The sequence below is a fragment of the Phascolarctos cinereus genome, unplaced genomic scaffold (assembly GCF_003287225.1).
Source record: "Phascolarctos cinereus isolate Bilbo 61053 unplaced genomic scaffold, phaCin_HiC Scaffold_9;HRSCAF=440, whole genome shotgun sequence".
Lineage (NCBI taxonomy): Eukaryota > Metazoa > Chordata > Mammalia > Diprotodontia > Phascolarctidae > Phascolarctos > Phascolarctos cinereus.
In genome coordinates this window covers 111,198,901-111,222,640 of record NW_027556402.1, presented here as the reverse complement: position 1 = coordinate 111,222,640, position 23,740 = coordinate 111,198,901, and the positions used below count along the sequence as shown (strand labels likewise).

The 23,740-nt window shown below is 41.7% G+C and overlaps 1 protein-coding gene across 4 annotated transcripts in view; it reads right to left on the bottom strand.

Moving 5' to 3' along the window:
- Positions 1-23,740, bottom strand: part of SLC10A7 (solute carrier family 10 member 7) — a 282,712-nt gene that overhangs the window by 2,625 nt on the left and 256,347 nt on the right. For 3 of the 4 annotated variants that reach the window (XM_020978288.2, XM_020978289.2, XM_078148543.1), the window contains one exon: positions 1,967-2,112. In XM_020978288.2, the coding sequence (XP_020833947.1) occupies positions 1,967-2,112 (146 nt within the window). Of the gene's footprint in view, positions 1-1,966; positions 2,113-3,290; positions 3,412-23,740 lie in introns of those variants that run through there. The other variant, XM_020978290.2, reaches the window with a different exon arrangement.

Genomic DNA, 23,740 nt, shown 5'->3' with positions numbered 1-23,740 from the left:
CTTGTCCTACCTATCTCACAGGGTAGTTGGGACGAAGGCATTCTGTGAATCTTAACACGTTACAGGGAATGAACAATTTAAATGAACAACAATCACAAAAACTGACTGGCCTCCTGAGTGACCTTCTCCTAGCATGGCTTCTCTTGGGGCAGCTAGGTGGTAGAGTCAGAAGAGCACTGGGTCTACAGCTGAGAAGACCTGAATTCAAATCTGACCTCAGTCACTTACTAGCTGTGTGACCCTGGGCAAATCACTTAACCTCTCTGTGCCTCAGTTTCCTCATCTGTAAAAAGAGAAGGTTAGTCTCAATGCATTCTAAGGTCCCTGTGAGCTAGTGGTGTTCATTCATGGTAAGTTAGAGTGACCCTATGATCCCATGAATTATACTGTAAAGGAGAATGAAGGGTTCAATTTGGTTTCCATCTGAAAGATGCTCTTATGTTTTAAAATTTCAGGTAAAAAAATATGATTAAGAGAGAAAAATTATTTACATTTCTTTTACGTTTATAATGCTTTTTTTTTTTAAAGTGATCTCCTTAAAAGAACCCTGTGAGGTAGATGCTATTATTCCCATTTTACTGGTGAGGCAATTGAGACTCAGAAAAAGTAAGTGACATACTTGACTAGAGTTGAACCTACACCTTCCCTGACTTTCTACAATACAATGCCTCTCCAACTCACTGTGAATGACCACTACCAGCAGAGCACGGTTATATTTCTTTCTTTCTATGTTAAAAGTATTTTTCTTAAAAAAGAAAAAAAGGAAGCACCTTTTCCAAACCTTAAAGAAATTAAGGGGTTAAAGAAACTCCCCTCCCAAACACAGTAAAAGCATCTCTCTGTGGAAGCTTTCAAAAAGGGTAAATGTAATGGTTGGTCTTGGAGGCTCACCCTTGCAGGCAGTGTCCTCTCAAGATGCAGCCTCACCACCCTAATGATGGTCTGCTAAATGTTCGCTCTCTTCATTTTCAGTACAATCGACTAACAACAATGACACAGAACTCTTAGGTCAGAGTAACTTAAATGCCATTATGGTCAGAAAAATGCCTTTAAAAGGTGTTCTGTGCTACCAGGGCAGCTGCTTTTTCTAAATCTTCTGGGTTATAGCTGACAAGTGGCCTAAATCTAGACTAGTCTGCTATCATCTGGTCTGTGAGGTCCTAATCACAGGGAAAGAAAGCATCTGTGCTGGCCTCTCTTCTATAGGCAAAGTTGGCCAAGCCTCTGGGAAAATGGTCGGTTTGTTTTGGTATTAGTTGCTTATTTGTGAAATCACAGTAAATCAACACATATTTACCATGAAACTAATAGCTGGCCTGTTTCTTTTGGCTTAAGAGTTTACGTGGGGAGCAGCTAAGTGGCACAGTGGATAGAGCACCCGGCCCTGGAATCAGAGGACCTGAGTTCAAATCTGGCCTCAGCCTCTTGACGTCTACTAGCTGTGTGACACTGGACAAGTCACTTAACCCCACTGCTTAGCCAAAAAAAAAAACACAAAAAAAAGAGTTTACAAGGAAGACACTCAAAGCAGGTGATTTTGAGTTTTCAAGTAAGAAGGAGCCATAAATAGGCACTGGATTAGCTGGGCTCAGAACCCAAATCCTCTGACTGTAAATCAACTTTCAGTGGGGCGTGGAACTCAGATTATTTTTTCAAAAAAACCTGTATCTTTATAGTAAAACCCTATCTTTATGGTAATTTAAAAATCTGAAACTTGAACTAACTCATTCTGTCCAAATTAAAATAATGTCGACATACCTACATTACTTAACATAATACTGTGTATATGGATATAAACAATACACATGATATCCTAAGTTTAAGGAACAGTATTTCAATCATACTTTTTCAGATCCTTTTTGTTTCCCCTGAAGGAACGAAAGTAGCTGGGGGCAGAAACTATTTCCTCTTTTGCACCTGCGGGAATAAATGCTTGCTGGTTGACTGAATTCTATGGAATTCTTACCTTCTGTCTTGACACCATCCAAGACTTGATCGTTGGCACTAAGAGACTGCCCAGCAGGATCTGCGCTGGGTGGTAGATAAGCAAGGGCACAGATATTAAGGAGAGGTGTTCATGGCCGGCAAACACGATCTTAAGCATTGGAATTCCTAAAGGCGAGGAAGGAAAGACCATAGACACAGGCTCAGTGCTAAGACCACTCTTCAATGGTACCACTCAAAAGAGAACTGCATCCTAGTAAAATATCACCCTTCCACAGCGCCCCTCTGAAACCCCCAAACCTTTATGTTTTGCAATGTTGGGGTCTTCCCACCCCTGATGTGACTCATGGGTGAGATCTAAAGTCTCCCTCATTTTCCTTTCACCATTTGGACAACTGAAATAGCTTTCTGGTTGGTCTCCCTACCTCCTCTCCCTATTCCTGTCTACCTTCCACTCAGTTATCAAATAATCTTCCCACTTGTTACTTTCCTATTCAGTAAAATTCAGTGGCTCCCTATTGCCTGCAGGATCAAATAAAATTCTTTGTTTAGCTTTTCAGGCCTTTCCTAACCTGGCCCCTTCCTACCTTTCCAGTCTTCCTCTACCTTAGTCACCTCCCTGTACTCTAGCAATAGACTCCTTGTCATTCTTCAAAGGAGACATTCCGTACGGCCCAACGCTGAGCATTTTTAAAACTGGCTGTCCCGAATGCTAGGAATTCCTTCCCTCCTCACTCCCACCTCCTGGATTCTCCAGGTCTCAGATCAAAGCCACCTTTACAAGAAGGCTTTCCTGGTCCCCCTTAACACCAGGGCATTCCCTCTGTGATCACGTCCGCTTTGTGCCACCTATGTCTTGGCTGTACATAGCTGTTGGCATTGTTGTTGTCCCCATTAGGTTGTGAACCCTTTGCGGGTGGAGCCTGTTTCTGCCTTGCTTCTAGTGCTTACCACATAGTAGGTGCTTAAAAAATGCCTGTTGACTATCTGGGAAAAAAGAAGACTTGAAACTTCTGAGATACCCATTGCTTTAACCAGAAGTTGTTATCTCTTTTTGGTGTCACGGACCCTTTTGGTCATCTGGTGAAGCCTATGGACCCCTTCTCAGAAAGTTTTTAAATGCGTAAAAAAAATACATAGGATTGCAAAGGAAACCAACTGTACTGAAAGACTTATTAATACATGTGTGTATAAGCAAGTTCACGCACCCCATGTTAAGAAACCCTGCTCTAAGCAAACAGCATTATCACAAATTGGTATTCAATCCAATCTTGAGGCAGATGGTGGAGTGCTATAGATAAGAGAGAAAAAGAGTGCTTGGACTCTGGAAAGCATGGACGTGATACCTCTCTAGAACGTGAGCTGTTAATGCCTCTGAACCTTGGAACAAGAGCAACATGTGCTGGGGTCCTGGCCACGTCGGCTGGGCGAGTTTCCCAACAAAAGGGAGAAAAGCCATCAGACTGTCTGCAGAAAGAGAATCCAGCTGTATTCTATTAAGCTCAACATTAAAGAGATTTGGAAAAATGTGTAACACAATGCCGCTTTTCTGACAAAATTTTGTTTGGAATATACAGTTGTTTTCATTAAAATATGTTATTTATGATATAATATACAATGGGTTTATCATGGTTATTTTTAAATGAATTGATAAATGAAAATATACCAGTTTTAATTTTTAATACAATAAATATTGATAGACATAACAATGATTTTTAAGCTTGTAAAGAGATCCTCAATTTTTAAGAAAGTAAAAGGGTGCTAAGACCAGAAAGTTTGAGAACTAATGATCAAAGGCATAAACTCTCCAGATTACAAGGAGCCAGGGCCCTCAGACCTGAGGGATGTCCCACTGCTTTGCCAGTCAATATAGTCTTCTGATCCGACACATTTCCATATAGAGACAAGAAGGGCTGCATTTAACTGAACCAGTGTAAATTGCCTGACACTTCCTTTTTGTTAAACGGTAGATAGTCTATGAGTGTCTCATTTCATTCCAACCCCAAACATGAACCACTGGATCATCCTTAGTCGAGCCCTTCCCCGAACAGCCTCAGTTTTGTCATCTGTGAAATGGAGCAATAACAGCATCTCCCTCACAGGGGAGTTGTGATGGTCAAATGGGGCAAGGCATTTTGAGGATTCTGAAGCCCTCTACAGGAACACCAGCTACAATCACTATAGGAAGACAAGCCGGAAGGCAGATGAGTGCAGCGATTGGCTGGATGCATAAGCAAAGCAAGCTGGGGGGTTTTCGTAGAAGCCCATCTGGGTCTCCAGCACAGAGTGACAGCTGAAGGCAGCAGCAGTAGTAGAGTGTGTGTGTGTGTGTGTGTGTGTGTGTGTGTGTGTGTGTGTGGGCACGCGCGTGAGTGCACTTCTAACATCTCTCTACACTCTAAGGCTGTAGCTGTCTCTCGGAGGGCCTCTCTAATGTTAGCATGGGATCCAGGTAGCGGGGGTCAGGCTGGATTAGCCTACCAAGACACTCACTGGGTCAGCTTGGTGTGAGTCCTGGTGTCTTCCCGGGGAGGGCTCCATGGAGCAAGACTTCTGAGTACCTGCTAGCTAGCACATTGATGGCAGTGGTGATGGCCCATAAATAACCTTTTAAAAATTATTATTATTACTTTTACACAATGGAGGCAGCAATGCCTTTTCCATTATTTTTACCTTCTAATAAATTTCAAACCTTCACTCAAAAATATATTTTGATAGAGCTCTCCTTTTCGCTCTCCCAGATCTTCTGCAATAAAGTGAAAACACTTAACCATTACAGCGACGGGACCCAGACAGAAAGTGGGAAATACAGAGGGGGGAGAAAAGGCAGTGATCTAGCTTTTACACGCTTTTGCCATTGTTTGGTCGATTAGTGGTGTCCAACTCTTCATGACCCTATCAGGGGTTTCCTTGGCAAAGATACTGGAGTGGTTTGCCATGTCCTCCTCCAGCTCATTTTAGAGATGAGTACATTGAGGCAAATGGTTAAGTGACAGTAAGTGTCTGAGGCCAGATCTGAACTCAGGGAGATGAGTCTTCCTGACTTCAGGCCCATCACTCCACGCACTATGCCACTTAGCTGCCCCTTACACTGAAGGGAAGATGACTTCTGTGGTCTCAGAAAGAGAAGAGTCTGCAAGGGAATGGATGGCGAGATGGGGTGGGGGATGAGGAGAGGGGAAGATGGAGAAAAAGGAAGAAGACCTTACTTTGGAGGTGGGAGGGGATTCTACTGATGAATGCCCTTATGGGTCAAGGGATAGAATGACCTTGCAACATTGGGTGAGGCCTAGGAGATTTGTTGCTTGAAAAGTCTACTTGTTCTGGGAGTGTGCGTGTGTGTGTGTGTGTGTGTGTGTGTGTGTGTGTGTGTGCGCGCATGTATGTGTGTATGTATGTATGTATGTATGTATGTATGTATGTATGTATGTATGTGTGTGCACGCGTGCACGTGCAACTGGAATTTGGAGGAGTGTGAGAGCATGAACACAGGTAGATTTCCAGACAAACACAGAGAAATGGTCAACAAGCCAGGGTATGGCTCAGTGGCAGGAGAGGGACCCTACCATGGGCCAATGTCTTCTTTGATCCCTGCAATAACTGGCATTGTTCTGAGTGAGGAACAATGGAAAAAGGGAATCCATGAGGTCAGCCCTACAAGGCAGTGAGAGAAGGCACCTACATGCAGAGCCTAGAACGGGTACTTTGGAAGCTTTGCTCATATGCAGAATACAGAGAAAAGAGCAAGAAACCAGATGATTAGATGGGTCATGAATCAGACAAGGAGGGTCTAGGGTAAACAGAAAGAGAAGATGATAATTTAGAGAGTAAAAGAAATCTTTTTTGGAAAGGAGAATAAAAATTAAATTAGAAACATTAATGGACAGGATTAGCTGAAGGGGAAGAGGCAATCTGTTTGAGAGGAAAAAAGAAGCAGAAATATATAACCAGATAAAAGCAAGATAGAGGGATTAATAAACAAAACCCTAAAGGGAAGTGGGTGACAAGAAAATCAAGGGGATAAAGGGTGAAGAGAAGAAAGCCAGGGGGAACAGGGCCACCTTAAAAGAAGACTAATGTAAAGTAACTGAAGGAACACATTATTGTTTTTATAGCAGAAGATGGAAAAATATCATAACTTGGAAAAAACAATTTTAGGGAAGAAAATATAAACAGCTCATAACTTTAAATGTGAATGGATTAAACAGTCCAATAAAACAAAAAAAGCGATAAACTGGGTAAGAAAACAAAACCCTACAATCTGCTGCTTACAAGAAACACATTTAAAAAAAACAAAGACATATACAAATAAAAATGAATGGATGGGGAAAAAATTATTATACATCAAGTGAATCCAAAAAATCAGGAGTTGCCATCATGCTGTCAAAGCAAAAACAAACACTGAAAAAATAAAGAGATAAACAAGGAAACTACATTATACTAAAAGGAACCATAAACAGCAAAGCGATAGCCCTAAGACACTTATACACTCCAAATGTTTTAGCATCCAAGTTCATAAAAGAAACATTATCCGAGCTACAAGAAGACATAGACAGTAACATGATAGTGACAGGAAACTTCAATATCCTTCCATCAGTTTTGGATAAGTCTAACAGAAAGATAAACAAAAAGGAAAATACAGAACTGAATGAATATCTGGAGAAACCAGAGTTCAAAAATCTATGGTGTTTTCTAAATGGGACAGCAAAAGAACATACATATTTCTTTTTACCACATGGAACTTTTACTAGAATTGACCATGTACCAAGGTGCAGAGATACGGCAAATAGATGTACTAAGGGGAAAATAGTTAACATGTCCTTTACAATCCATGATGCCATAAAAATGGAAATTGGTTCAGGGGCCACAAACATAAGACACAGTCCCAAGTGGAGACTTAATGAATGTAATCTTAAAAAATGAGTTGGTCAAAGAACAAAACATAGAAACAATAACTTTGTAAAAGAAAAGATAATGATTAAACTATATCAAAATTTCTGGGATGCAGCTAAAGTAGTCCTCAGGGGGGAAATTATATCCTTACATCATACATTAACAACATAGAAAAAGAAGGGATTAAGGAACTGGATATGCATTTAAAAAATTAGAAAAATGATAAACAAACCTAAAATAAAAACAAAAGAAGAGATATTAAAAATTAGAGGGAAAATAGGTATATTGGAAAAACCCACAGAAATTACAAATAAAATTAAAAGCTGGCTCTTTGAAAAAACTCATAAAATTGATAAACTTTTAGCTAATCTGATTAAAAAGAAGAGAACAGACAATCAAATCACTAAAAGAGCAAATGAACAAGGTGAAATCACAGCAGAAATCACAGATGAAATAAAAAGACTAATCAGACCACATTATACAGTTACATACTAAAAAAGCTGCAAACACAAAAGAAATAGATGAATATCTTCAAAAATATAAAATACCTAAACTATCAGAAGACCAGACAGAATTCTTAAATAACCTGATCTCAGAAAAGGAAAGAAATTTAGTTGTAAAGAAACTATCAAAGGGGGGAAAAAAAAACAACTCCTGGACTTAATGGATTCACAAAGAGAATAAACTTGTAAAGAATAGTTAGTACCAATACTTCACAAATTATTCTCAATAAAAGAACCCTATCAGAATCTTTCTACGAGACAAATATAGTCCTAATACCTTAATTGGGGAAAGATAAAACACAGAAGCACGTGAGTAGGGGCAGAGAAGGTATTGGTGAGGTTAACCCAAGGCTGAGGTGCTTAGAAAGGGAGGCATCTCGATAGTACAAAGAAGCAAGACGTTTGAGGGTTGAGGTTAAAGGACTAAAGAGCAAGGCATGATTCCTTAGGGGTGTGGAGGATACATATGTGTAAAATACAATCCTTGCCTTTAAGGAGTTTTCTGGTGCCTGTAGGCTCTCTCCAGAAGCTACTGTTGTATCCTTCATATTAGTTACCTCAATAAAAATAATAAGAGTAATGAAACTTATTAAAAATAAGTTTTTCTTTTTTTTTTTGAAGAAAGCTTAAATAAAGGGTTCTTTTCATCTTGCTATCAGTGCCATAATATAAATGAAGAAAATTAATTTTAATGCTGCCAGGTACTGATTCTGTGTCACCGGCACTGACAGAATCCAAGAAGACTTTATGAGACGGCATTTGACTTTATGAAAGTGAACACCAGGCCTGCATTTACAATTTTACAGGGACTTTAAGCTGTCATGCTGAAAAATGTTTATGAAACATTAATCAAAAAATGCCTCTTTAATACAAGGCATTGTCTGAAAGATGTTAGAAGACACACATCGTAAATGGATTCTTTTTCTGACTAAAGTAATTTCTACCCAGAGCATTTCCCCATTGCTATCCAAGTACACAGTGTGTAGAGATAAAGAGCACTTTGCCAGCACATTATTACCTGATCCAAACACTGGGGAAATCACTAATGTACAGCGTGCCATATTTCCATGTCACACATGACACATTTGTCTAAAATTATCCAACAGGCTTTGACACTGCAGCATATTCCGTAAGCAAAGCTTTCAACTGACATGTGCCAAGAAGGATCTTGAAGTGTGAGCTTTCTTCTTCTAACAAGCAAGTAAGAGTTTGCTTTTATCCTATGCCCATGATGGAAAGGATAAAACAATAAGTACTAGAACTAGGTTTTTTTTTCTGTTTTAATATGTTTATTTTATGTTCCCTGAATTCAAAAGCTCCCATCATAGCTGTGTTTCAAGTCTCTGCTTACAACCTGCTAATGGATGGCAAGATGGTTTAGAGAAGGTGACATTGTTTCTTTACAAACTTAGCCTGGGTTTTGATTTCCACCTCTAGTTGATGAAGTTGGCTTAGTGATGGACCTGGAGTTGGGAAATTTTGAATACAGACCCGGTCTCAGTTGCTTACTAGCTATGTGACATTGAGCATGACAATTAATTTCTTTATACCTCAGTGTCCTCATCTGTAAAATGAAGATGATTGGCCTCTAAGGTCCCTTCTAGCTGTAAATACATGATTCTATGTGCTTATTGGTCCAATGAGATGCACACAGGGCTGGGTTGGGGGTGCTTAGGCACAGCCTAATGCCCCACAGTTTATTTCCCTTTGGTGTGGCTGGCCAGGAATTTGGACCCTGCTTGGGGCATGAGTGGCTCTCTCAGGCCTCAGACACCCCAGCTTCTGTAATTGCCACCAGCCTGACTACTTCTAATTCTTCCTTCTTTCTATCCACTTTCTCCCTGCCTTTTCAGGAGGCTCTGATATATTAAAGGGACTTGGGGCCCTTTGACCTTCCACTCTTCTGAAATATTTTGTGTACTCTGGCAGAGCTTCTGCTTGGGAGAAACCCAGTTCCTGTCCACTCAGGCAGGCCATCTGCCCTCCTCCTTCCCATCCCAAAATCCAGTATGTGAACAGAGTATAAACACCACTCTTTTTTTCTCCTTTGACTCCTCTGGTCTCTGTTTTCCATCACTCAGCACAGGGTATGTCTCCTTGGGGCTCTGACTGATACACGTAAAGAACGCAAAGAAATTAAGATTTTAAACTTTAAGAGGATGTGCTGCTACCCAGTCCTTAAACTCCACTGCTGGAGCTACTAGCAAAGTGTGGATGGGGGCAGGGGAGAGAGGTCCAGCTGGAAGAGTGTTTTTACAGTCAACAGGATAAGGCAAAAAAGGTTGTTTGGGGAAAGTGAAGGAGCAGGGTTTCATTAAAAGTATCCCTTTCTAAAGTCCATATTTTTTAAAGTAAAGTTTAGTTAATTTAAAAAGTTAAAAATCACATCCTTGAGTATTCAATAAGTGTCCTTTTAATTAAAAAAAATTACTGCTATACCCTAATGAAATATGCTGAACATACTTATGTTACATTTGTTGGCTCACACACACACACACACACACACACACACATATGATTTTTTATTTTTGTTCAGGGTTAGTTCCTTCAGGGATACGTTCTGGGAATCTTTTGTACCCCTTGTACTTATCTCCTGAATAATCTCACTAATGCAAGACATTTGAATATATGAAGTTCTGAATAAATGCTCTGAGTGAATGAACTTGTTTATTGTCCCTGAGAATCTGGAGACTGGCTCAAGGCCATGGTCAAAACTTAATATCTATCTATCTATCTATCTATCTATCTATCTATCTATCTATCTATCTATCTATCTATCTATCTATCTATCTATCTACTTACCTACCTATCTATCTTTACTATCACTTTTCTAGTGTGGCCATCATTTTATCACAAAAACACTCAATCTGGGGAGTGACTGTTGCTGACTTGTGGAGAAAGTGGATAGGAGAGCTTGGTTACCTCTGCCCACTAAAGACCCTAAGTCATATACACACCACGCTTCTGTCTCTATGAACATCAAAGGCCCAAGATTTTAGCTTCCAGGAGAGCAGTAATTAGCATAGCATCTCAGACCCATGCATGTCAATGCCATTTCTTGTCTCCTGGTATTAAAACCTTGGGGTCATTTTTGACTAATCCTCTTTCATTTTCTCTATCTAGGTAGTAACCAACCCTTGATTATTTCCTCCAAAAATCTCCTTCCCCTGCACATTCTCACTGCCACCACGCAAATCCAGGCTCTCATCAAATCATCACAATCATCCTCACCATAATAACAAGTAACATTAATATGGTGCTTTAATTTTTGCAAACCCTCCCCCGCCCCTTTTACGTACATGATGTCATTGGAGCCCTACAACAAGTCCCTGAAATAGCGAACTCAAAGCAGGTCTGTTCTCACAGTGCCTAACACACACTGGGCACTTAAGAATTTCCTGTTGACTTGACTTCATCTCATTAACACAGATGCTCCCTCCACTAATGCAGATCAAAAACCGTCCAAGCCTGCTCACGGTATGCAACACTGCCCACTGCGTGCAACATGTATTCACGTCCTTCCACAGGTCTGCCACAAAGCTTTCATCCAGTATGTTGAGGATGGGGGCTAAAGGAGGAGTTCCTAGCTTTACCTCACATCACGGAGATCATAAGAGCAAACATTTTTGGAACTGGAAGAGATTTAGAAGATTTGGAAGAGATTTTACAAATGAGAAAACTCAGGCTCAGAGAAGATGACTGCTTTGCCCAGGGACATGCTGCTAGAAAGTGTCCAAGGTGGAACGTGGACGGAATCTTTCCTGGTTCTTTGCCTGTCTCTGCATTCACTGTGCCAAGCTGGAGCACGTGGCTTTTTCTCACTCTCATCATATGACAAGGCCACCTTCTTTTTACTGTCACATGCTTTACGTGGGTTCTTCTTCCTAATTCCTTATTTGTTATATGACCCATGTACCACTCAGGCACCTCTCCGTGGCTCTCAGGGTCAAGCAGAGTGCCATGATTCCCAGGCAGCAGAATACGGGTATTAAAAAGATGGGCTTTTTTTTCCTACTGGGAGAAGTTGAGGACCATAAAGGGGATGATGTGATTTCCTTAAGGCAAGCCAGGCCACTCTCCGCCTTCTTAATTTTCCACTCAACTCATCCATTTGTAGATTCTGTCTAGGACGGGTATATACATGCATACGTACATGATACATCTACAGACATATGTATATTGGTGCGTGAGCTCTCGAGACGGTCCATCTAACTGCACACCCTCATTTGGACAATGAGCATTCTGTATAGACCCAGTTTTTCCTGTGCGATGGTGAGACTACATTTTTTTCATTGTTACAGATCCTGGGCAAGAGGACCTATGGTGAGATAGCTCTTGATGCAACCATCACAATATCATCTGAACAGAAGCACCTCGGGGACCTCACCACGCAGAGGGAGTCTCACTTCAACTGTAAATCTATGCAGGATATCCTCCACGTTAATGGTGAACATTTACCTCTTGGTGTAATTATGATTATCACCATTTTAGAGATGGGGCTCATACCCATTAAGTGACTCCCTCATAGTCACACAGTCACTGTCCTAGCTGGCAGCTAGGTGGTGCAGTGGATAGAGCACTGTCCAGTGGAGTCGGGAAGACCTGAGTGATCCTGGGCAAGTCACTTAACCTGTTTGCCTCAGTTCCTCAACTGTAAAATGGGGATCATAACAGCACCTCTGCTGGAGGGCTGTTGTGAGGACCCGATGAAATAATACTTGTAAAAAGGCACTCAGCACGGTGGTCGGCACATAGCAGGCTCTATAAATGCTTATTTCCTTCTGTTCTCTATCTGAGCTCTCCTCTTTTTGACTCTAAGTCCAGTACTCCGGTCAAACCATGCATACTGGAATGGCAATGCTTTTCTAATTGGCTTCCCTTCCTCTAGATGCTCATTCAATCTCTCCTACATAAGACTGTGCAGCTAGAATAAACACCATAAAATACACTTTAATCATGTCACTCTCTTGCTCAGGAACTCCAAATGGCTCCCTCTTGTCTGTCATCTCAAATAAAAGCTCCTCCTGCCTGCCATAATCTGACTCCATTCTCTCTAACCTAATAACACCGTCCATGAGCAGCCATACTACTTGACAGTTTACAAAGTGCTTTCACATCTATTATCTCAATTTCTCTCCAGATTCCACTCCCCAACAAGACTCTCCAGGCCAGCTTGAATCTCACCAGACTCCCCACTGCCCCCATCCACACCACCATCACCTGTGCTTGCATCTTGCTGCTCTTGCTGGAGCCCTACTTGGAAAGCCCTCCTTCCTTCATGCCCAAATTTGACTCAAGTCTTCAGGGCCCCATTCAAGTCCTTTTCCATTCCAAAATAAACTTGCTTTCATCACCAAGCCAGCCTTGAGAACTCTCCCTTATCTGACTAGTCAAGGCACATTTTCTCTCTTACTTTGAATCTAAACTACACCGTAGTCCCACTTTTTCTTGTGGGTAGGTCTTGTCTCCCCAGCCAGAACTGTAAGCTCCTTAAAAACAGCACCAGATATCACACTTCTTTACTATGCCTTATAGTGCTGACTACAAAGGAGGCCCTTAGGGAAAGCCAATTCTGGGGCATGGTGGAGCCTGGGCCTAGAGAGCTGAGCAGCCACCTGGGCATAGAAAGCCTTTGCTGCAGGGCTGTCTTGTCCTCTGAAAGGTTATGAGGCTGTTAGGGGTCACAGAAAGGGAGAAGAAACTCAACAGGACTGGGCCTGGATTTTAGTCCCTCATTAAGGTAATTACACTTACTAATTAGGGTTCCTGCATTCAGGAAGTCCTGGGTTAAAATCCTGCCTCTGACATTTACTAGCTGTGTGGCCCTGGGCAAATCACTTAACATCTCTGGGCCTTAGCCTCCTCATATGCAGGATTCCGTGTTTCCCAAAGTCTCTTGTGAATGTCACACTACGATTCTCCTACAAAATGGTTTCAATAGAGCGGGAGGGGATAAATATTAGAGGCAGTGCTTGTTATTTTAGTAGAGGGAAAACAGAATGTTGGAACCCGATTTTATATTCCAAGGGCTGCACGATCTGATGTCAATTATTCACATGAAAGGGAAAATAAAACATTTTGCTTGAATTCTCTGAAGTCCAATATTTAGTTTGCTTTTCAGTCTGGCTGAATGCTAGGCTGATTGAGGTGACACAGAATCACCTGTTTCATGTCTGCTCTTTCAAAGCTCCATTTTGCTGAATTCGTGGGGCTTATTTTCCATTTGGAAGGTAATATGGCCTAACAGATAAACTGTTAGATTCGGAATCAGGAAGACCTGGGTTTAAATGTCAACCCTTGACACCTAATAGCTGTGTGACCCTAGGCAAGTCACTTAACCTATCAATGCCTTGTAGTGGAAATATCTGGTCCTATTGTACTTGCCTGTGGATGGATTCATCTCAGAAATACATGACACACAACATATGAAGTTCTGGGTCACTAGCTGAAATCAGGCTTAGAAACTCCAGAGGCTCACTAAGAATACCTCTATTTACTGTATAATGAAGCACTGAGAGAGCTAGAAACTCTCTCATTCTTAGCCTCAGAGTCAATGGCCTCTCCAGAGAGCCTTCAATAAACTTTTCTAGGAGACACACATTTTGTGGGTGGCCATTCTTTCATTTCTCTGCTATAATGGCAGACTTACCACACAACTATCTACTTAGAGAGAATTTACTGCTAAATGGTGGGCAATGGACAGGAGAGCTTGATCACCTTTCTGGTGTCCATAAGTGGACCCTGGATTGGCCTGAGAAAACTTCTAGGACATATCCACTGAATGCCTATAGTTTGGGTTGGTAGAGGAAGTCATCCCACCAGGAGCAACCCGTGCTGATAAGATCAGGAGATGGGGGAAGAGAATGCACATAAAGTCTTATCATTTAGAGATCATTTGATCTCCCACCCCCAATATTATGGAGGAGGAAAGTGAGGAAATAAGTAGAAAGGAGGATAGGATGTGCAGCCTGAGTACATTGAGCCTGAATCCTGGCTTTGCCACTTGCCACCAGTACAACCTTAGCTAATAGCTGAGCCTCAGTTTCCTTTCCTACAAAATAGGGGGCCTAGACTACGTCATGTGTAAAGGTCCTTCTAGATTAAAAAAAAAGTATGATTAGAAATAACTTTCTCAAGGGCAAATACTGGTTTGAGAGAGCTAGGATTTGAACCCAGGTCCTATACTCAAAATCTGGTGATTATTTTACTAGAGCACATGGAACATATGATAATAATGCTAATAACTGACATTTATACAGTGCTTTCAAGTTTGCAAACTGTTTTTCTTATATTATTCCATTTGAAACTGACAACCCCATGAAGTTGGTACTAGAGTTACTACAATTCCCATTTCACTGATAAAGAAGCTGCGCCTTGGCAAGGGTAAGTGACTTACACATGGTTAGCATCAGAGGTGGAATATGAGCCCAGGTCCCGCATATGTACAGACACATGCATGTGCCAACCTTCATCCTACCTAGCTACGAGATCCCAGGCAAGTCTCTTGGCATCCGAGTGCTTTGGGACACTCTCTAAGACAATGAGTTACAAACTTGAGCTGAATCGCATCAATATAGTGTTCCAAATACCCCTAAGTATATCTCAGACTATGTAGCCATGGTTATATATCGTCTCCATCGTTGGTTTTTGGTATCTACCATGGCTAATCAAGCGGAAGAATGGAGAGTGATTCCGAATGGCTGAATAAAAAGCCAACATGCACAGAGCAGCTACTGGTTTCCTGCCAAGCACACCTTGCCAGACCTGGCATAAAACAGGATGACCTTGCCCCAGTTTAATAGAGATGAACAGAGTGGAACTGGAGCTGCAAGCCTCCAGTGCCTTAATTGTGCCAACTGGCTTGGGATGCTATGAGAGTGCACATACAAGGGAGGCTCTGCTAATTACATCGCTGACGACACTCATCCGTTGAGTCACAATAATACTGGACTTATGGATTCTCTTCCTATAGGGGAAGACATATATGAAATGATGCCAAGGAAGCAGCATTGGAACAACGGACACATTAAAAAACTGATATTTAACTAAACCAGGGCTCAGCTCACTAGGTTTTGATAGGACAGCAACTGTAATAGATGGTGAACGGCAACTGATTTCCTTGTGGCCAAGATCACCTCACCCACTGGGGCCAGAGACAACTCAACCCACCACAATGTGTTTATTGAAGGCATTAAAAAACTGAAATGTATTTTTTTTAAAGCCTTATAGCCTAGCTTTACCTAAATGAATATATGCTAAAATCCCACCTTCCACAAGAGGCGATTCCTTAATGTCAGCATCTTCCTTCTACAATCACCTCCAATTTATCCTGTATATATCTTGTATGTACATAGTCATTTACACGTTGTCTCCTCCCATCCTCAGAATGTGAGCTCACTGAGGGTAGGGACTGTTTCGGCACACAGCAGGCACTTAATAAATGCTTATTAACTTGGCTTGCTGAATAAATGAGTATGACTACACCAAAATAAATAACAGTAACAAAACCAGGGGGAAAAAAGGGATCTGGAGGTGCCATGGAAGCAAACAGGATATTTTGGTTCAAGTTAACATATACTTGAAACAAACTGCAAATATTCTGGGGCTTAGGGTTTTGTCTAGGATCTCTGTTTATTTAAATGTTTTATTGATTACTAAATTTAGAATTAAAAAATTACAAATTAAAAAAACCCCTTTAGTAATCTGCTAATGATTTCTCAGTCTGCTTCAGTAAACTCTCCACTCCATCTCTTCCAAATACTACTTCCATATGATTAGAACGATTTTAAAGCAGTGCCTGTTATTCGGAGTACCCTGAGAAACAGGTTAGCTATGCTACTCAGATATGCTTATGTAAACCATCCTGAGAGGCTTACCCTTGCTTTATATTTCCAAATCCTGGACTCAAAAATACTCTTTCTCCCAAAGGGAAAACATGGCCTAGAACAGCTCTATAAAAAAAGCCTTTCAAAAATAAGGCTACAAACTCGATGTCACAGGTCATCAGTAAGAGGAAGAAGAAATGGTCCCTCTAATAACCCAAGTCAGGCAAAAAACAGAGAGGAAGCAACATTCTTTCAGCAAACACAAATTACGCAGACTTTCTTTGATGTGAACTCTAATCCTTTGTTTGAAGTCTATGGTAAAAAAGGCTATTCTTCAGGATTTATTCACATATTAACAGTTTACAAAGCATTTTCACATCCATTATATGGCTAATCCTCCCCTACAATCCTGTGAGGTCAGTAATTCAAACATTATCATCCACGATTTCCAGAGAGCAATGTTGAAATGGCTTTTGGTCAAAGTGCCTGGGAACCACACAAAAGTTGATTCATAATACAGATGGCCTCCCTGCAGGGGTGGGAGAATTGAGAAAAATGGTAGTTCCATGGGGAAAGGCTGATGCTGAGTGTATCCCCACTCTCCCTTCCCCTCCTCGCTCTCCCATCTCTAAAAGGCTTGGTCTTCACTAACTTCGGGCTTTTCAGCAGTGTTCACTCGAGCTTGTTTGAGTGTACTGTCTGTTCACTGAGGAAACTGGAAAGATGGTGCTTTCATATCAAGTAACCTGGGCTCTAATCCTATCGCATTATGTCCAAAGTTTATCAAGCAAATAAAAAGGTAGGAGAAGAAAAGCACGAGCAGGTGGTGTTACTGCTCTTATGAAACAGGTATGTTCTGATTGGAAAAGATGTTTAATGAATGACCTGCGAAGACTTGCCAGATGCTAACAATGAAACATTTAACTCTGCCAATTGAAGGTTGCTGCCTCAGAAGATTTAGGTACACCTTCACCTGTCTAACAGTGTTGTAGGAGTAATTAGCTAACAGGGAATTCAAGAATGAATTAAGCTCCAAGAAAAATAAGACTGTTTCCAAATGCTATATTGCAACTCCCAGAAAGGGTCAACTCTTTAAGGAGGCCAGGTAGCCAGGTGGGGCTGATGGCAGCTCTGTTTACTGGGCTTTTGTTTATTAAACTGACAGACATATTTCAATTCAACATTTACTAAGTGTTTACTGTACTAGGCTCCAAGGACACAAACAAAACTCTCCTCATTTTCAAGGAAGTTATATTTTACCAGGAGTTGGGGGAGGCTGTGCTGTAGACATGTATAAGTGAATGCAGAGTCTACACAATGGAATGTCCGGAGAGACAGAGCACTAACAATCGGAGGTAAGAAAAGCCTTGTACAGAAGGGGGCGCCGCAGCTGTGCTTCGAAGGAAGACTGGGATTCAATCAGGTGAAGGTGACTGGGGGGGCATTCTAGACAGGGTGGGAGAGGTTGGCCTTTCTTTTTCATTTCTTCATGAACCGCCCTTGCCCCCCAAATCTTGCATGGTTAGATGAGCACAGATAGTCAAGGGTTCTTTTAAGACCTGTTTTCTCCCAGGGGCCAAGGTTACCTCTTCTTTTATAGGTTGGGCAGCCTCCTCTGTCTGTCACCCCAAGGCTTAGCTTCCCCAGCCCATCCCCGGGACTCTTCTGTTTCTCCACTTCTCTCTTCCTGGAGCCCGCAGTCCATCTGTACCCTGAGGGTCAATCTGGCAGTAACAGGTGGAGGAGTCTGAAGAATTTATTTTGAAGTTTGGTTGCTTAAGAACGGTCATGGTTGGGCTAGGGCATTCAGGGCTTTGAGTTATGACCCACAGATCTTGGGTGGGGTGTGGCTGGGAAGGCACAGGATTTACCAGCTCCACCCAGGTCAGCTCTGGGATGGAGGGAGATGACGATGCTGAACCTCCCTGTTACTGCTGGTGAATCCCAAGCCCCACTACAGGAAGGTAACACTTAGATTATCTGAAAACATCAAGACCCCTCCAGAACCATAAGAGAAGACAGAATGTTAACAAAATGTAAACAGAAGTATATTTAGTGCCCTCAGGACTGTCAACTCCACAAATGATGCAAACTGCTTGGCTATCAGTATGTCCTGGCTGCCAGGGGATGGTACAGCCTCTTGTCTTGACTTTAAGAAACACCTGAACTTTCCTTAACTAGGTGTGACTACTAATTAATTTCCTTAACTGTGACTCATTAATGTCATATTGAAACAAAGGTGCACATGATTTTGCTCCTAAAGCTTAATTTTGGCTAAAAATTTGACCATAAAAGCCAAACAATGATGATGGGTTACTACTCTTCTTCTTAGTAGTAGTAGTAGCAGCAGTAACAGCAGCAGTAGTAGTGGTATCTGGGTACGGACTTGGTTTCCTTGGTGTAGGGATCTTCCAGTGCAGAAACTCTTTTCTAACAGCCTTAAAGCATTACCCAGGACATCAAGATGGTAAGCAACTTGCCTGCGGTAACACAATTGTGTCAGTTGCAGGATCTGAAGGTCTTCCTGACCCCAAGGTCTACTCAATTGTCTTTTTGCCCCTCAGGAGGGCTTAGGTAGGCTTCCAAATCTTAGCTGAATGGTAAAATTGAGGAAGCTACTCCTTACATATGAATTAGATAGTTTTAGAGGTGAACTGACATTTTCCAGGTCAAATGAACAATCAGTATCTTTTTAAAGCAATTTTTTCTCCATTCCCTGGTGTTCACTTTGGCCACGTGGCACAGAGAAAAGAGACCTCTGAGACAAAAGGAGGCGGAGGTTTAGGTTGTGATTAACCATCAGTTAGAAGTTGGCAAAGCAGTCTTTCACCATTTTTTTTCTTCCTTAAAAGGTTCGCTGAAGTTCTTGGGCTCATCTGATTCAAGGATACAGTGAAAGCACTCTGAAAATTGATTTTAGAGCCCATAGGAGTTTGAGGAGATAAGGCATCATTTTGAAGACTTCTGCCTCATCAGTGGCTCATCTTCAACTGTCCACTTTGGGGATTTTTATTGTTTTCTAAATAATATTTTATTTATAAATATACATCATATAGCAATACACAATTATAACTATTTCCAAATAAATGCGTGGTTACATTTAGAGACTTTGCTTAGTTTCACCTAGTTTTAGCACTATCTACTCCATGAAGCCTCTGATTCCTATCTGGGCTTAGAATTTCATCTTGTTTCTGATTAACAGGAAAAGTAAAGAAAATGTCATTGATGGATTACTCAGGTAGGCTTATGGACTGGTCTTCAGAGACTGTATCAGAATCTCCTGAGGACCTGGGTATAAGTCCTGCCTTTGATGGTTATTCTATGTATGGCCTTGGGCAAGTTATGACACTCCCTGTGTCTTGGTTCCCTTCTCTGTAAAATGAAAGGGTGGAACTACCTGGTCTCTGAGGTTCCTTCCAGCTCGTGTCAGAGACTATGATTCTGTTGAGGGTGACCACCAGAACTGGCCAAGGATGCCTCAGCAGTCCAACCCAGCAGTATCAAACCTATATAGAAACGGGAACCTACTGGCTCCCTGAATATAAGGATCCCAGAGGGCCACCTACTGACACAGAAAACCACACGCTGACATTATCTATGTGTTAGTGTATTTGTATTATCTTATTAAAGATTTCCCAAGTACTGGTTCTGGGCCACACTCAGGAGTGTTGTGGTTACATGTTGGAGACCTCTGGTCTAATCTACCTGCTTCTGTTGAAGAATGCCCATATCTTTATTTATATCTTCCTCAGAAATCATTACTTTCCTACTTACTTGTCAGGTGGACAGAAAAGACAACAGATTCCATTCATTTCATTTGCCAAGACAGGACTGAAGTAACAACAATTGAGCGTGTTTCACTTAGTACAATCAGTTTGGGAAATGGTGATTGGGTTTTATAATTAAAAAGTTTAGTTGAGAAAAGAGCTTGAGAACCGTCTTAGCAGATCTACTTCTGGGTCCTGCTCTTTTATGGTGGTGGTAGATATAGTCTAGACACAAATTTCTGATTTTTTTTTTTTTTAGCAATTACACTCTATTGAATCAAGCCATGACCCCATACTTCTTGGGTTTCTCTGAGTCATCTCTCAGGCAAGTTTTGAGCTGAAGTCAATTGCTGCACATAATAAACACAGGATTTGATGGCTCTTTGGAAACCCAGAGACTCTTTGGGGGAAAGTCCTGGGCTACTACTTGAAGAAACAAGCGAGGAAGGCACAGTGGCTGCCTTAGAAGAGTCTGCGTGACTTTGTCATTGAAAGATGACTGCAGCAGGACGTTTTCCAAGATGTGCGAGATTCCTTAACATGGCACCGGTGGCAGGGAGAGGGGCCTGAGGTGTTGCCAATTGGCAGAGTCAAAGGGCTGGGTGGCACTGGCTCAGAGTTGGAGTGTCTCATTCAAGAAATGGAAATTTATAATCCCGACATGACCAACTGATACAAGCTATTGGGTATTTCCATTTCTCAGTGATTTCAGAGAATAGGACCCAGGGATGCAGCAGAGAGAGATTTGGACATGGTGTCACAGTGACCAGGAATGGCATTCTGTTACTTTCACACCATCTCTCTGACGCTCAGTTTCTTCTTTTATAAAATGGGGAAGATAATTGATCCTTATGCCACAGAACTCACAGGATTATTGTGAGGAATAAATGAGTAATGGATTCAAAAGGCTTTGTAAACCATAGCGTTACATGGCACTGTATCATCTGTATCTTCGTTTTACCCTTGAGAAGTAGGTAATGAAAATATTTTTACCCCCATTTTTGAGGTGAGAAGACTGAGATCCAGAGGTTGTAGAAATTGTTCATGGTTACATTGGTACATCTCTACAAATCTGAGTTGTTAATAGTCAATTTTAAGCTCTGATGGGCAGGGGACATATTCCATTTATTCATTAAGAACATTTTTATTAAGCACCTGCTATATGCAATACCTGTGGGGCAGGTATTGAGAGAAAAAAAAAAGATGACGAAGGCATACACCCTGCCTGGAAGGGTTTTATAACCTAGAAGGGCTTTGGTTAAGATGTACAAGCAGATGAACATGATATGTATATAAGTGGAATGCAAACATCTCTGTATCTCGCCTAGCACTGTTATTTTGAATGAATGAAGATTTTTACTATGGTGCAGTAGGAAAGTAATTCCCTTTTGGAGTCAGGACTGAGATCAGAGCCCAGCTTTTTCATGTCTGAGCAGTGTGACCTTGGGCAAGTCACTTAAGTTCTCTCTGAGACTCAGAGGGAGTTGGTCTAGATGAACCCTAGGCCCCTTCTACTTGTAAGTCTCTGATCCTAAAATCCTTCTTACTCATTTTATCTTTATAGCTCTGAGTTGGGTGTCCTGTGAATTTAGGTATTATATAAGAAAAAAATTCCTAATAATTAATTATTCAGAAGTGAAATGGACTGCACTGGGAAGTGGAGGTTTCAACCCTCACTGGAGATCTTCAAGCATCTATGGACCATATGGTGTGTGTGTTAAACAACAACAACAACAGTTGTTGTTGTTCAGTCCTGTCTGACTCTTCGTGACCCCATTTGGGGTTTTCTTGGCAAAGATACTGGAATGGTTTGCCATTTCCTTCTCCAGCTCATTTTTGAGATGAGGAAACTGAGGCAAATAGGAGTAAGTGACTTGCCCAGGGTCAGGTAAGTGTCTGAGGCCAGATTTGAACTCAGGAGGATGAGTCTATCTTAATAATAATAATATAATATTAACACCTAGCATTTATATAATATTTTAAGGCTTGCAAAGTGCTTTGCACATATAATCTCATTTGATTCTCACAATAATCCTGTGAGGGAGGTCCTATTATTATTATTCCCATTTTTCAGATAAGGAAACTGAGGCTGAGAGACATGAAATTACTTGCCCAGGATCAGGGTCACACAGCTATTGAGCATCTGGGGGACTGGATTTGAACTCTGATCTTCTTGACTCTCGGTCCTACACTCTATCCACTGCGCCACCTGGCTGTAAGGGGTATTCTTTGGACTGAGCGGTTACTAAGATCTCTGCTACATCTACAATTATGTAATTTTATGATTCTGGAAAAAAAATAGGCTGGTAGTTTTTTGTTTTTACCTACAAGGATGGATTAGATTTCCAAGTCACTTTGGCATCAAATAAACCATGTATCAGTGACTTCTTTTCACAGCACATTCACAGAGCAGGCTATCATACCATGTGGAGTATTAAGTGTGGGTGGCCACCCTCCAAAGACCAGTTTTTGGGGCTAACACAAGATTTATCACCACTACCTCCACCTCCACCTTCACTGTCTCCTCCTCATTCTCTTCCTCCTCCTCCTCCCCACAAGTCTGGCTGCCATGGTATCAAGACACAAGTTTCAAGTCCTTCTAAGTTTCAAGAGAGGCGACGTTCCAAAGCCTCTGCCATACTGGGACCCAGGAGTCTCTTGAGTTGTGTCCAATATACCATCTCCCCCAGGGTAACTTGTCAGCAGCCTGCTGAGTGCAGCGGAGTCTCACAAAGTCGACAGCCTCCCCTCTTTCCTTCCTGGCTTGGGGTTGTTTTGATGGCGCTGTAGGAAGGGACAGGGGAGGGGCTGGGTGTCATCCTCATTTTGCAGCCAGGGGTATGCGCGCTCTTTATTCTAAAGAGTCAGGGAAGCTGGCTGTCATGCAAAATCCCTGCAATGTGGTTCTTAGTGTCTGATCCAATTAAGGGAACTTCTGGGAAGAGACATGAGCAAATAAATAATTGGAGAGATGCAACTCTGAAATGACAATGGTTATTCATCGATCTCTGTTTGCAAGTCGAGATTGAGAGATGTAAACTTCAAGTGGATGAGATCTCCTGGGTGAAATCCTTCAGTTCAAACAGAGTAAACAACTGTTGTTCTCTGATGCGCACTTTAGTACTGCTGGAGGCAAACTTTCTAAATATTAATAAAAATCCACGGCTGGCAGAGTGTGTGGAAAGAGAGGAAGTGCTGGGAAGCGAGCCTGGGCTGGCTCTCTTGGACACGACTAAGGCCAAATTCAAAAGCATATGCTTTGGGAGAGAAGGAAGGAGGATTCCTGACATGTGGGGAGTCTCCTTTTTGGAACGACGAAGGCACACGACATAGCATGGCGATCGAATATTTACACGTACCGTACCATCAGAGAGGCAGTGGGGAAGAGTGGATAGAGAGCTAGGCTCGGAGTGACAAAGACCTGGATTCAAATCCAACCTCAGACAAATGCCTGTAGCTGTGTGACCTGGGGTAAGACCCTCTCTGAACCCCCATTTCCTTATCTCTAAAATGGGGACAAAAATAGCACCTTCTTCACAGGGTGGTGTGAGGATGAAATAAGACAATGTCTAAAAACATTCTGTCGACCTTCAAGGGCTATATAACTGTCAACTGCTATTATTTTGGGATCAGCTAGGTGGTACAGTGGATACACAGACCAAATTGGGCAGCTAGATGCTGCACTGGATGGAGCAGTGGGCTTACAGTCTGGAAGACTCATCCTCCTGAGTTCAAATCTTGCATCAGACACTTCCTAGTTGTGTGACCTTGGGCAAGTCACTTCACCATGTTTGTTTCAGTTTCTTCA